At 33.2% G+C, this 15,662-nt stretch overlaps 1 protein-coding gene across 2 annotated transcripts in view; it reads right to left on the minus strand.

The window, feature by feature from the left end:
* The window catches only part of LOC106476991 (sodium/potassium/calcium exchanger Nckx30C-like), a 125,409-nt gene that overhangs the window by 96,449 nt on the left and 13,298 nt on the right, over nt 1-15,662 (minus strand). For both annotated transcript variants that reach the window (XR_002609778.1, XM_013937636.2), the window contains exon 2: nt 13,831-14,947. Coding sequence is in view for 1 of the 2 variants with exons in the window: in XM_013937636.2 (XP_013793090.1) it covers nt 13,831-14,664 (834 nt within the window). In the remaining variant the exon portion in view is untranslated. The remainder of the gene's footprint in view (nt 1-13,830; nt 14,948-15,662) is intronic.

Consider the following 15,662-nt stretch of genomic DNA (forward strand, 5'->3'; position numbering starts at 1 on the left):
CGCTTATTAATCGGGAAACTTAAGATATTTGACCAGGAACGTTTATAAATTTCCAACATTACAAACCTTTTAACTTCGGTGGACTCACGTCGGGCATTTCCGAAAACATTACCTAACGTTATTGGTGGAAACTCGACCTGTAATCGGCGTGTGATCAGCGAGAATTAAGGGCTAGCTAACTCCATATTAATTGAATTGTACCTACATCAACTCGAAATTAGCTCGCTCATCGTGAACCATCGATAAGACATCAAGGAAGTTCTAGACTAGTAAGAAGACCTTATATTGCTTGTAAGCTTGTAAAACGTTTGTATATAAATCATTGTTTGTAATAACTATTTGCAATAACTGTTATTATAAATTGTATTATTGTTTGTGTATTAAAATATATTTGTATTAAAAAGAAGAAGAAAACTACCATAAATTGGATACTTGTCGGCATATTTAACTACTAAATCTGAATTACAATTTAGCTCAGTTTCAGACGATTCGAAATTGTAATACGCAACATTTACATTAAGACTTACCTTGAATTTGCAAATATAAATTTCAGTCAGTAGATTACTTACATGTTTGCAAGTACGTGTTTGTCTGATGGCACCTTAAGGTGTTTAGGCAGTGAAACATTTATGTCAGTTGATTGTATTCAGAGGACTTGATGCGAATTATAGAAAGAAAGTCAAAATAGACTAAAAATAAGAAAACATTTTTGCTTGTTATTAAACACAGAGCTACACAATAAGCTATATGTGCTATGTTTACTGCGGGTATCGAAACACAAGTTTTAGCCTTGTAAGTTGTGAGACTTACCACTTAGCCACCAGAGGGCTAAAGAAAATGTGATCAATCGATCTTTGTATGCTCCATTGAAAGTTGTTTAGTGGAAATATTATGAAACAAAGTTTTCTGTCGTTGATTTAGAAAAAACTTTACTAGGTACATTAGTACATGGTTGATTCTGTCTTCAGGTCACGTTTAATGTCTATATATAAGAAACACGTGCCATATAAAAGCAGCATTTTTGAGATTGCTCTTGACTACATATGTTAAGAATGATGTTATGAATACCGTAGAATAGTATGAAAAAACAACGAAGAGTCTCAATATAACTTATGTTTTCATTACTTTATAAACATTACTCATTTACTACTAATGCATGCTTCTTTCTCTGAATCTATAACATCTTTTTAATAAAAAAATATCAATATGCATTGTTCTGTTGCTAGGCGACAGTAAGAGAAAAACACTGGCAACTGAAAGGACGGAAATAATTCTTGTAATAGATTTCTTTCATCAAGTCATGAAACGACGCCTTAAAAATGTATTCCCATGTGTCTCTTGCAAATAATATGAAGTCGTATTCATGGTAACCCAGTTCTTTTCTTTTATTTTATAATCTATAATGCCAAGTAGTACAAACTCTTTTATTCTAAAAGTTAGAAAAGTTCGAGTTATGTTTTAGTGTTACACTAATGTTTATAGCAATTATTCAAAGGACGATTTTTGTGATAACCATGTTTTATTTTTCAGGTTGTATTTACAGAGTTCAATATGACAGTTGTGGTTGTATTTACTATGCTTACACAGTTCTGTATGACAGTTGTGGTTGTGTTTACTTTGCTTACACAGTTCTGTATGACCGTTGTGGTTGTGTAGCTTAAAGCATCCATGAATAAGTGTGTTCGAACAATCACGCCATTATATGTGTGTTTACGCGAGATCATCTTATGAGGTTTAACGGAATTGCCTTTCTGTATTTATTTTGACAGAAATACATAAACTTTGTTGGTAGTTAATTCTAGCGTGAAGAAACAATGGCAGTATTCAACTTGTTGACAATTCACTATCGAAATATACAATACGCTGTTGGGGCATCAAAAGCGACGCGATTAAGAAAGAGATGTCACTAGAACACACTAAGTACCTTTTACACACACACAAATATGAAAATTTTTAAACTTGTAAATAGATATTGCAAATCGACTGGAAATGTGTTTTACTAGTTAATAGCTAGTATAAAAGGAAATCATTATTTACAGCAAAATGTTTTTTTTCTTATTTTTTAGCTCCAAGAGCTAACTGCAATCTGTCTACTGCGGGGAATCAAACCCCGGATTTTAGAGTTGTACAAAATGTTTGGAATTTGTGAACAAAGCTACTGTACTTAAATTAAAACACCATACATAACTGCAAGTAATTTAAACAATCTTTTGATTTTCTACAATTTTTTAACATAATTCTTTGCCTTTGTTATACGTGAATTAAGAAAGCATCTATTCGTGCCATAAGTTTCTAATGCATAGTAATACGCATTCATTTCAAAGCTTTATTTGCATATGTACCCACTGTGTGTTGTATTGATGGTACTGCCTAAAATTATTAATGATAATAGTTGGCCAAGAGGTCTCAGTAAATGTTGTATGGATCGTATTTACCACTTAATCATTCTAAAGAATCACAAAATCTGAAAGAAACATATATACTTTTTGAACACTTTATGTAACAGTTGAAATCTAGTTGCTGCATGAAACATAGTAATTTACATGGCACCTTATACATTTAGCTTTAGTGTAGGTTTCCTGAAATTTTCTTCGATAAGAAATGCAAGTTTGCGCATCCTTTTTCCAATATTAAGAAAAACAATCTGGTCCATATGTTGTGGCCCCCCAGTGGCACAGTGTTATGTCTGCGGACTTACAACCCTAGAAACCGGGTTTCGATACCCGTGGTGGGCAGAGCACAGATAGCCCTTGTGTAGCTTTGTGCATAATTAAAAACAAACAAACCATATGTTGTGTCACATAAAAAAGCTATTTTTAACAAAATTCTGCACGAAAATATTGGGTACATTAAATATTTTGATATGTATTACGTTCCATAATACAAAGGTGAATATCGCTAGGTTTTTCAAATATTATTACAGATAAAACTGAATATATAATCTGTGATGTACAAGTCTAATAAACTATTTGAGTCGCTGTCTCTCAAGTGGGAATTGCAGTTTCGCCTATTCAAGGTTCATCAGCTCAGCTTTGGTCAGCAAACTAAAGAAACACAGTAAGGCCTCTTATAGTGATGCTGACCAGAGGAGGACATCCAAAGCAGCACCCGCAACCTACGCGGGTACTCTTAGCTAAACTACGGGATTGATAATTATATTATTATCAAAGCTATACTGCCCACACACCTGAAAATGTGAAACGTGCTCAACACTATATTACGGCTCGAACCTAAGACTTCCAATCCACAATTAGTCGCACTAACCACTGTAAGGTGGAAATAAAGTTTCCTTCACATTAAGTATATAAAATTATGAATGTTGTTATTTCATATGATTTGTAGTTTTGTGTATTTCAAGTGTAGGAATCTACTACATTTCTCAGCAAAAAATTCTTTGTATTTTACTAATTATCTTTTATCACCTCTCAATTTTTTATGTCTTTCTTCGCGCATGACTTTGATACAGACCATAATATACAGTAAAGTTTCTTGTATTTTCAATTAATTCAGTGGATTTTCTTAAAATGTGAAAACAAAGGAAATTGAAAATTAAACCAGTGGTCACTTATTTTCACTTTTCAATGCGTTAAGGTGCAAGCAGAAATTTGATAAATACGCATCTTTTCAATGAAGTAAAATTACTGAGTCTAAATTATTTAATTATTGAATGAAAAATAACTATATTTTGATCGGTGTTCCTCTTTTGTGATGTGATATTCCTATTTCTTATAAATATAAGTAGTTTCTATATTTTTTAACCAAATACATTTGACACTTGGGATAGTTAAGCAGTATTTCGTCATTTTTAACGGTCAGGCTAGAAAGAGAAAAAATTCACATCATAAATACAATAGTAATTTTAGGTTTAACATATTTTCTTGGCAAATAACTAACGATAAGGTACTTTTATTATACATATTTCAAGTTAAAAACTATTCGGCTAAAACCTTGAATAATTTAAAACCATAAATATTTATTTAAACAGTGTTTCGCCAGTGTTCACCTGCATAATCTGATTAAAGTAAAACTCTGAAAGTCTCATATCTAGCCCCCCAGTGACTCAACGATAAGTACGAAAGCTCATAACAACAGTAATGAGGTTTCGATACTTGTTGTGTGCAGATCACAGATAGCCTATTTTATATTTTTATGTTTAAAAACAAACAAACACTCCTTCTAGCTTAATATTTTCAAAACTATTTCACTTTCTTTTCCAGGATATGAATATTTCGAAACTTCATTTTTTTTTTCTAAACTTTCAGCAAAACTTGTTTTACTGCTCCTTAAATGATACATTACTTTCTAAACGTGTGGAAGAAACAGTCACTATTTGGAACATTGTCCTCACCAGTAAGAAACATGAAAAGATTATAAAGTCAATGTTCCTAACATATTTTTAGGACGTGCATGTTATCCAGTATATTTTTGCTACTGCAGATAATCTTCAGTAAGTTGATCGCAACTAATCGGTAAACAGGAGCAGAGTTAACGCTTATCTGAGATGGTGATGTCCTTTTGTCGCATGTCAGTGGACTCCAAAAGTGAATCAGCATGTATAAACTCTGCTTTTGTATTATCCACGCGAAGAAGCCCGCGACATGATTTCGCAATTTTTTTTTATTTTTACAAAGAAATTACATAGTCAAACTTTAGAAACCTTTTTATTATTACCAGATAAATTATTTTCTTTCTCATAGCCAGAGCTGAATATTAAACAGCTATTTTCTATTTTTGATCTAGAAAAATCAAAGATGTTGCTTACTTCATTATCCTGGAAAGCATACAATTTGATAGTATAACAAAAAGTGATATCCGAGTAAAATACTTTTGTTTTAACATTATTTCAACACAGTTTTAAATATTACGTTAAATATAAATTAATCTTACATTTTAATTAATAATTACATAAGCTGAGGGTTTTAATGACGCGGTGATTTTAAACTTCTGTATCTGTTACAAGTACAATATTAAACTCACAATTTTCTCATCCTTTTACTTATCAGATCTTTCGACGTCATTTTTAAATTTGTGTTGTTGTTGTTTGTAGTTATGCACAAAGTTACACAATGGGCTATCTGTGCTCTGTCCACCACGGGTATAGAAACCCGGTTTCTAGCGTTATAAGTCTGCAGACATATCGCTGTGATACTGGGGGGCTTAAATTTGTGAAAACATCCTGATGTATTATTCTACTTCTCTGAATGAAGCAATTATCTTAAACTGATATCTTGTAGAAAAGAAGTGCAAGGTCATTTTAATATTTTGGCAATAGTTATGGCGCCTCTTCACCGCCCAAAGGATTGCTTTTTGTTTGTTTTTGAATTTCGCGCAAAGCTATACGAGGGCTATCTGCGTTAGCCGTCCCTAATTTCGCAGTGTAAGACTAAAGGGGAGCCACCTCTTGGGCTACTCTTTTACCAACGGATAGTGGGATTGACCGTCACATTATAACACCCCCCATGCCTGAAAGGGCGACCATGTTTGGTGGGACGCGGATTCGAACCCGCAACCTTCAGATTGTGATTCGAGCGCCCTAACCAAAGGATGCCACCACAGTGGGGGTTACATAACTATTACGTAATAAGCAAATTATGGCAACACCTGAGGGTTACATAACTGTTATGTATCAGGCACCATATGGCGCATCTGTGTTAGGGGAGGGATAACATAACAGTTCCACAAATTGGCACTAGATGGCGTGTTGCTATGGGTTGCATCATAGTTCCGTGAGCGGCACCAAAGGGCGTAGCTGTCTTAGGGAGAGGTGACATCATAGTTCAATACCAGAGGGTCTGTTACTGTAGGCAGATGATGTTACCAAGGTTCTATAGGTGAATAGTGTTACCAGGGGTCTATAGGCGGACGGTGCTAGTAAGAGCAATGTTTCTATAGCTGGTTTGTGTTAATAATGATAATGTGATTATAGGCAGATGATCATAATAACACAATGTTAGTATATTTCATAGGAGGATCGATCAAACAATAGTATTTTCAAAATCTATCTGAGGAAAATATGTGTTTTGAAATCTAAAATAATCTTTCTGAGCATATAAATTGAAACGTCACATATACTGAACATGCAGTGTGAAAAAATATCACTTCTGGTGTCACAAATAATTATGTTTGGCTATGATGCACATGTTTGAATCCTTTTTGCATTTATTTATATGGTGGCATATATTTTGTATTATGTATTAAAACGTCTCGTGATAATTTCAGTGTTTGTTTTCACATAATGTTAGACTAAAGAAAAATATAAACTCTAACTGAAATATTAATATGAACATAATATACAAAAGTTATATGAAAGCTAATCCAGTATTTTATAAGTTAAGCTGTATATAGTGTATTACTGCATCTTCAAGTTCTGTTAATAATTGTTTCAGTATGCTTGTCAAGTTTGCGATTTTACATCATTGTTATAATGCTAAACAGTAAATGCGTCGTATATATAAAATGCAAAAGAAAAAAAATCCCTTAATTTATAGTTAGAGGTCCTTTTAAGATTGTGACTGTCAACTCTTTTTCGGTTACATTTATGAAAAAAAAATGTGTTTGGCGCTTTGGTGAGCTTTTAACATTAGATTTTATAATGTAATATGTTTTCTGATTTATCAACAAATATTTAATACATACATTTGAATCATTATAAAGTGACATAACTTTAGTTTCACAAATATCATTGTAAAATAGAAATAATATATTTTACCAATATTTTCTAATTCCAGACCTTTCAGTGCTATTGACTTTTTTATTCTGCCAGGTTCAAGATGGAATTGGTTGCTTGGCCCCGTGACGACCTCTCCTGCCATTTATATTTCCTAACAATCAAAGTTTATAGAGCCCATCAGCAGTCTTGAAGTTCAAAAACTTAGATATACTGATTGGGGTTTTCGCGTTAGGCAAATATGTTAGCTTCAGTTTGTCATCAGCTGGGATGCAACAGAATAATTAAGCAATAGGTTGAAAAAGTTTATCTAGTTGTAGTAAACATTTTTTGATATGGTAATAATATTACTTATCGAGCCCAAAATGCATAAAGTTCAAAACCAGCAAAAAACAAGCTGTAGGCATATTGTATGAAAAACGTTACAGAAAGATAATAAACGTGACATTTAAAATAATTATTTACATAAAGCCTTTAAACTCTAGTGGAACAAATCAAATTATAACTAAACATGACATAATTGTATACTAGCAAAAACACCCAGCTTCGTTCGAGATATTAGGTTGATAGTGTGTGTGTATTCTGAACCCATTTTAGCATAAAAGCACAACCTATATACTTCCGTGGTTAAGCAAAAGACAAAAGCCATAGTAGTATTGTTACTAAAATGCACTGGCTTTTCTATACATTGGAAGTTGTTATATAAGGAACCACTTCTTTTCGATATGGTTTTTCACTAGCTTGCCTCATTAAAAGATGCACACGTACATGCTCGTGGATAAGATAATTACTACACAGGTGCACACCCTCAGGGTATACTTAGTATGTGTGCAAAAGTTCAGGTTTCTAGGCTATTTGCTCTGGGAACTATGGTGGCCACATATTCTTTTCTATGTGGTTTTTTGCTAGCTTGCCTCACAAAAAGATGCGCGCACGCAAGTGGATAAGTAATAATACCCAGGTGCACACTCTCATGGTCCACTTACTATGTGTGCAAAATTTCAGGTTTCTAGGTTCTTTCCTCTTGGAGTTCTGGTGGTCACACACAGACATAGAGACGTCATTTTATTATTATAGATTATTTAGAGATTTAAATAAGCATCCTTTTCAAGACAAATGGATGTTATATAGTATATAAATTATAGAAATGAATTAGAAATAAGTGTTCAACATATAAAATGTCAGAAAATGCAAAGAAAGTATGTCATGCAAATTAAATGTAGAAGCAAAAAGCATGAAATAAGTGAGTTAGAAAAGTGTTTTATATATAAGCTGGTGGATAATTGTAAAGTATATTAAGTAGCTAATGAAACACAACCAAGCAGTATTTAACATCTTGTAACCCAACTCAAACAGTTGTTATTGTCATGTTAGTAGACTTCTATGATTGCACCATTAGAGGCTCTCAACACATCTAACTGATATTCAATTTCAGTCCACATTTTCTGGAACATGTCCACAATTGCAGTGGAATGGGGTCCATTATCCTGGTCTTTAACTTCGTGATATTTGCTATAACTGCGAGATACACGATATCCTTAACATACCCACGTGCTTCTTTTTTGTACTGGCATCTATAATTATGCTGCACCTCAATCACTGACTTGGTCTCTGCAAGCCAAATGACACATTGAGCCTTTTCTTGCACAGTTGCCATTTTACAGGGTAACACTACTCACTGCAGTGAAAAAAAAAAGCAAATACCTAACACTAAACAGGTGTTTAAAACTGCATGGCTGAATTTCCTTAGTTATTTAATTATTAAATTTTAAAATAGGAAAGATAATTTTGGACCACCCTGTATTTGTCTAGCTCAAATAATGTATAAATTAAGAAAGCATGTATGATAAAACTGAATTATGTAACAGTGTTATAATAGTTCTCTCGTTAAATTAATGGTTTTACTTGTAACTTTTCAGGACATATAATTAAATCTAGGCTACAATGTTGATGATGTAATCAGATGTTGAGACACTTTGAAATACCCTATGATGAGATCATTATCCTTTTGAACTATCTGTTAATATAAACACCATTTGCCCTAAAAACACTAACTCTAGTAACACAATTTTCCATCTGCCTATAACACCTTTATAACACAATCCACCTAGTAACACCCATCTGCCTTTGTAAAACACATACAATATGCCTAACAACAGCATCCACCTATAATAACACCATCCGCCTGTTTTATACACTGTCCACCTGGAGAAAAACACCAGCATTTGTAAGATATATGTAATATTTAAAGTAACTCTCAACATGTGTAAAATGAAATGTTTTGTTAAGGACTCATCTACTGTTATACACAATACAGTAAATAAGAACAATAGTTATATGGGTAGACGTATAGCATAAGAATTTAGTTAATGCATAAAGCTAAACTAGTGAAACAATCAGATTGTGTGTTAAATTATTGCGTATTACTTAGGGATGTTATCACGAAAAATCCGACCTTTTCAGGACAGGTATTTGCAAAAATTATGCTATGCAAATATAGTAAAATCGATCATCCTACAAACTAAGGTAACATTGCCCTTAGTAGCATCATTCGCTTATAGTAACAGACCCTCTCCTCCCATAGGACAGCAGTACCCTCTGGTGCCTATTACATAACAGTTGTATAACCCTCACTTGTATGTATTATCTAACAATTATATAACTCTCGGGTCTCGGTATAACTGACATATTACATTATAATTATATAACCCTAAGACACCTGGACCCCCCCCCCCCACCACACACACACACTGAGGCTGCATCCTTTGGACAGTGAACAGGCACCCTACGTACTTTTGGCAATAACAAATTGTTTGAACTAAAAAATTGATCAAAAATAAACGAGAGATATCTGCATATAACCGTTCCTAAATTTGAACTGATAAACTAGAGCAAGTTTTCTGAAACTGTGAGTCGCAAGAGGCTTCAAACGGTTCGAGAAGGAGTTGATAAATACGACAAATTTCTTATAATATCTAATCAAAGATATTTGCTTCATCTTATTAACCTCTTTGATATCTGGTTTTTGCTACAATGAGGAAATTTCCATTTTTTTCTTGTGAGTTCGTTTCAGATTTTCGTGCATAGATACACAAAAGTTCTCTGTGCAAATTTTGAGCTAACAGACTTGGTGGAAGGTAGCTCGTCAAAAACACCAACCATGATCTCTTGGGCTACTGTTATCTGACAAAATGGCGGGATTTGACCATCATTCCTATAAAGTACCCATAGCTACATACCAGAAAGCTCGTTTTGTGTGTGTGCGTGTGGTAACGGGACGAAAAATACGAATCCTCGGCTTCACTGTCTGGGCACGGTATCCACTTTCTTTTTCTCTTATTATTATCTTTGTTTTGTAAATGAATGTTTCAAAAACGAGCAGTATATTATTGTGTATTATCGTGTCAGTCTTTTTTTTTTTTTTCTTATATGACAGTTATTGTTTTTGATGTGTTTAAGTTACATTAATGTGAGTTTTTAAATATTTACCTTTACAAAAGGGAGTTTCGGTTGTTGTTTGTTATTAAGCACAAAGCTACAAAACAAAGGGCTATCTGTGGTCTGGCCACCACGGGTATCGAAATCCGGTTTCTAGTAGTATACGTCTGTAGAAATGCCGCTATGCCACTGGAATGGAGGGGAGAGGAGGAGATAGTTACGGACAAGAAAACGGTTCGATAACTCTTGGAATAGAAGGAAAACAGCAACAAAACCTACCGCGAACTCTTATCTGACCGAATATTGGACTTGCTTTGTATTGGACTCTACCAGCACAACCCAAGACCCACAAGTGTGGAGCACGTTTCTGAGACGTCAGAACACGACCACAATATCCCCGGATCACACTCGATAATCACTCGGTCACTCTCGGTCTCAATCAAATATAAAGTTGTTAAGCATATTGCACATGAACCCACAGTTTATAACTGTAGCGATACGGTATCACACTAACATAAGCAAATAATTCTCGTAAAGTGTAATTAACTCTCTGTATTAATACCATATATAGAAAATATCTTATAGTATCGCCTACACATTATTGTTTAATTTCAGCTAGTGTAATTCTACGTAACTTTGGTACCTTTACCGCATAGCTTATAAAGTTAGTTATTTAAAAATTAATATTTATACTTCAGTCGTAACCATAAACGCATAATTTGTCCAACTAACTAGATCACGCATATTAACAAGATCATACACAGCAAGTTCCGTTAATACATGCATATAACTATGCACATCACGCAATCTTTCACCGAACCGTGACAGAAGTAGACTCCAAGTTTGAAACTTGTGATTATAAACACGTTCCTAACAACTGCACCTCGATAACGTTATTGACGTATGCTTACGTTCAACAGATATTAGTTTAAAAATGAACGTAGTTTTATCTGTGATTATGATAGCAAGAAAATTATCTCACATTTTCAAAAACATTCGTTATCGGGAGAATAACTAGTCGATTTTTTTCATTTCTATTTGAATGATATCTATTTAGGTATTCTGCGAAAACTGCTAATGTACTAAATCATTATTTTTTAATTTTCTGCTTTACTTCAATAGCAAATGTAGAGCGCTTGACTCAACTTCAATAAATTAGGTATCAATAGATACTTTAATCGTTTTTTAGATCTTAAATTATAAAATATAAAGAACTCCGCACGAAACAGAACTATTGTGATAGGATTTATTGTTAACAAAAATTGAGTTGGAAACTGAAACAAATTTATTTCGCAACAACACAGTCTTGTACGAACTATAACACAATTGCTTGTGTGATATAAACACACAAGTTTTGCGTTTTCTAACAACACGAACGACTTGCGGTTTTCAATTCAAAATAATTTTTAGTTGAATACTAAAAATTATGTGATGTTAATTGATGTGATGTTAATTCACATGTTATTACTTTTATGTAGATTATATAAAATTAGAAAGAAATATTGTGCATATGTCAACACTTTTGTGTTCTGTGATTTTATTTTTAATTTGAATTTGTGTTGCAATCATTCAGACACCAGACTTTTGTTGTTGTTGTTGTTGTTGTTTTTTATAGAGAAAGGTGAACAAACCCGATTGATTTCTTTAGTTGCAAAGTTAGATATCCTCAACATATCCTTGGCTATGTCGGAGAACAAAGGTAGGAGTACTAGTGTGCTTACACGAAATCCCTACCACACCATCTCTCACACACATTTCAAGTTTATTTGGATAATTACTACGCTAATGACAGTTCATATAGCTCGAATCTTCAATAGGCCGCTAATCAGAATTCAGAACTTGTTATTCAATATGAGCAAATATGCTTCATATTTTCAACTTAACCAGAGCAGGTGAACAAAATCCATGTACTTAATCTGATTACAAAACAAAAATCTCAACGCTATGAAAAATACAAAAGTGGCTGTCATATACCAGAAGAATACTCATTTTTCTACAGGCCCCCTAGGTGAGCCAGTGGTAAAACACAACAATAATATTTTTTTATAAAACTAATGAAAAAATCTTAAAACACAAGTTCTGTCGAAATAAAAGTTACTTGAACGTTACGCAGTAAAAGAATGTGTAACAAGTTATTGTAATAAAAAAGTAAGCTACTTGAAGCCTAATAAATAATTCCTTACTACAAGCGATTCTTACACTTTAATTGTGTCATTTCATTTTATGCTCCATTTTCCTAATATTTTTTGACGATTAACTATATGATGATTTTATAATTTCTTCTTGTTACTTCAGACATGTTACTACCGCTGGGTCCAATTTACAGTCTCCTAATGAAGACTTAATGCAATTTTAGCTCCCTGCTTTCTCCTTCTTGAAGGCGTATCCGCTAAAATAGACACAAGGGGAGAGCAATTCAAACTCCTCGTGAATTTTTCATTTTATCTCATTTTGCCTTAGTACTTTAGCGTCACGGTGTTGCTGAATAACAGAGCAAAACAAAAACAGAAAATCTCAGAAGAACTACTGATCTTCAGGATTAGAAGCAAGTTCTTGATAGCTAACTTTCAAAAACATGTTCAAGTTCTTACGATTGAGCACAAATTATGATAATAATAACCTGTATTATGCAAGCGAAAATCAGAATATAAATGTATATGGATACAAGTTTGCTGTTTATTATGAGTAAAAGCAGTATCACCAGTTTAAACACATTTTGTTTTAACAGTAATATATGACATTCCATTGCTTTGTCAGCATAGTATAGCAATGATAAAATAATTTTGCGTAAAATAAATGGAATCCCTTTTTTCCCTAAAAGTAAACTAATTAATCATGAAAAAAACTTTCCGATTTGTAGCCTAATTTTTGTGTTATATAAATACTGTTTTAAAGCTTAGTGTAAGGAATAGGGTCGAAACTTTTGTGTTATATAAGTACTGTTTTAAAGCTTGGTGTAAGGAATAGGGTCAAAACTCTGCTTCAAAGTTACAGCTTTATTTGAATATTTTGTCTGACCAAATGTACTCGTTTCCACATTTTTAGAATTATTTAAAAAAAAGATAGCATTAATATTAAAATAATTTCATCTTGGATAATACTAATTGGCTAACTCTGTGAGACTAACGCTAAAACTAATTTGTCATGCCTAACGTTAATTATAATCTACATCGATTTTTCAGTCTCATGTTTTCGGTCAGTTGCCCCTTTTACATCCTTCACATGGAATGATAAAAGCATTAACTAGTTTCACATACACTGTCAAGACTACAAAGTTTTAGTTTTGCAACATAATAGGATTAAAATTTTCCTAAACCATTCTGTTGCCCTGAAGCTAGATTTTCAATGTCTTTCTATCTACTTAATCTATCGTTTGGTAACTTCTTCCAGTTAAACCTCGTGGAATCGTAAAGGGTTCCTGTTATTGGTCATGTACGTCTATAAGAATAATTATAGTATTTCTATATCTATATTTGTATAAGCTTTAGATCTTTCACTACCACAACCATCACATAATATTGAGTCAAATTACACAATTTTCATATCCAGGCGTTAAGAAAAGTAAGCGTGAATATTGTTATTTTTTATTCGAGACAAAAACTGTTTCAAGGATAATGCTAACATCACACACACATACATATATGTATATATATCAAATATTGTATTAAACGTAATATAATACCATTAAAACTAGATTAAATGAAATTTTCTAAAAATGTACTTACACCTGCCATCAAATGATCTGTGCTGCGCACTTTCTTTACTTTATTTCTATTTAAAATCCTCTTCACGAAATGCTCGACTTGTGAGTTGAACTTCATGAAGGACACGTAAGCAATGTAACATAAAAAAAGAACCGTGGCTTCGTACCAGTGAATTATATTGTCATTGAAAAATGCCATAAGGATTATTAATATAATGGAATAAAAACTAACGTCTCGGAAGAGAGGCCACCACGTCAGTTGCAGTACGTCCTTGCTGAAAATGGCACACATGGAAATTACAAAGAGGATGTTGAAGACAGCCGACCCCACGATGGTACCAATTCCGACATCATCAAACGAGATGAAAACACCGATGATGCTAGTGAATAGCTCAGGTGCACTCCCTCCAGCTGCCATGAAGGTAGCACCTGCCACATCCTCAGATATCTGGAGTTTTTCTGTGATCACGTCCAGAGTAGGAACGAAGAACTCGTCACACACAATGGACAAACCAACGAACATGTAAACAAGTCCGAGGACGTGAAAAATCACTGCCCCGTGCTTACGCTGTTGCTCAGTGAACAGGTCTTCTGGAAACTGAGGCGGTTGTTTGGTTGGTTCACTACTATTATGATTCCTTGTTTGAAGCAGATGTCGTGAAGGCACCAACTTGTATCCTTTTGTCTCAAAATTCAAAAACTTATTCCATTCATTGCTATGACTTGTCTTTTTGGTACTGGTCGATGTAGAATAAAAATAAGAAAGATACAAAACCAAAGTTATACCAACAGCAAAAAGTTGAAAAAGCGGCCTCCAGCGTTTTTTCGGGAACCGCTTGGATGAAACTTCTATCATTGTTTTTTTTTTTTTAAGTTAAACACTATGAAAAAAATGTTTCAACGCAATTCCTAAAGTTTGTGAAACTTAAGGTTAGATAAAGATTTATTAAACTGTACAGGTACTGCTGATTCTGGTTGTTTCGTCGAGGGAACCATTAGATGTCAGAGTGTGCATTTTTATTATAGACTGTCTTGGAGCTCCTGTAGTGAATTCTTTACACTTAACTTGACATTCAGGAAACCGTGGGGAGAGATCCATTAATGATGATAGGCGAAAAAAACGCTGGAATCAAAGTTACCTGTGAGTAATGAAAAAAAAATGTTATACACTTACCGAAAGAATAAAGTAAAATAAGCATAATATTTTAATCTTAGATTTAAATAAACACGTGTCGTTTCGTAATTTTTGTACAGCGACACCTAAGTGTTGGATGTAGTAGAAGAAAAATACTGCTACAGCTTGTACAGAAGAAAAACCTTGAAACTATCTACTCTTGGTTTTTCTACTACTCCTTTTTTGCAAATTTCACATAAAAATGCGATACTTTTTTTTGTAATGATTCTTTTATCACGATTCGTCATATTATTTATAACTTTATAAAAAAAGCACATACAGAAAAACAACAGGTATTTCTCGATTCACTTGATGAAAAGTCATAGTTCGTATTATTTCAGATGCCCTCTATACTATGTAAAAGGTATGAAGTACCATACATTATAAAATTAGTCATGTCAAAGCTGTAAAATTTATGAATCAGGCTACAGTATATAATTGGTGATATCAAAGCTGTGAAACGTGGGAAGCAGGCTACACTTATTCTTAAGTTCAATTTTAAATTAAAATTTTCAAATACTAAATACAGAAACTAGATGAATACTTTAATTAACTATAACAATCCATACTTGTTTTAAAACCAATATTTTAAAGTTTATGAATTTTGTATTGATGATAAAGTAAAAGTATCTTTTTTTTTCTTTCACTTTTAGAATGTTTGATTCTCCTATGAATACAAA

This window comes from Limulus polyphemus, unplaced genomic scaffold, assembly GCF_000517525.1.
Source record: "Limulus polyphemus unplaced genomic scaffold, Limulus_polyphemus-2.1.2 Scaffold7, whole genome shotgun sequence".
Taxonomy (NCBI): domain Eukaryota; kingdom Metazoa; phylum Arthropoda; class Merostomata; order Xiphosura; family Limulidae; genus Limulus; species Limulus polyphemus.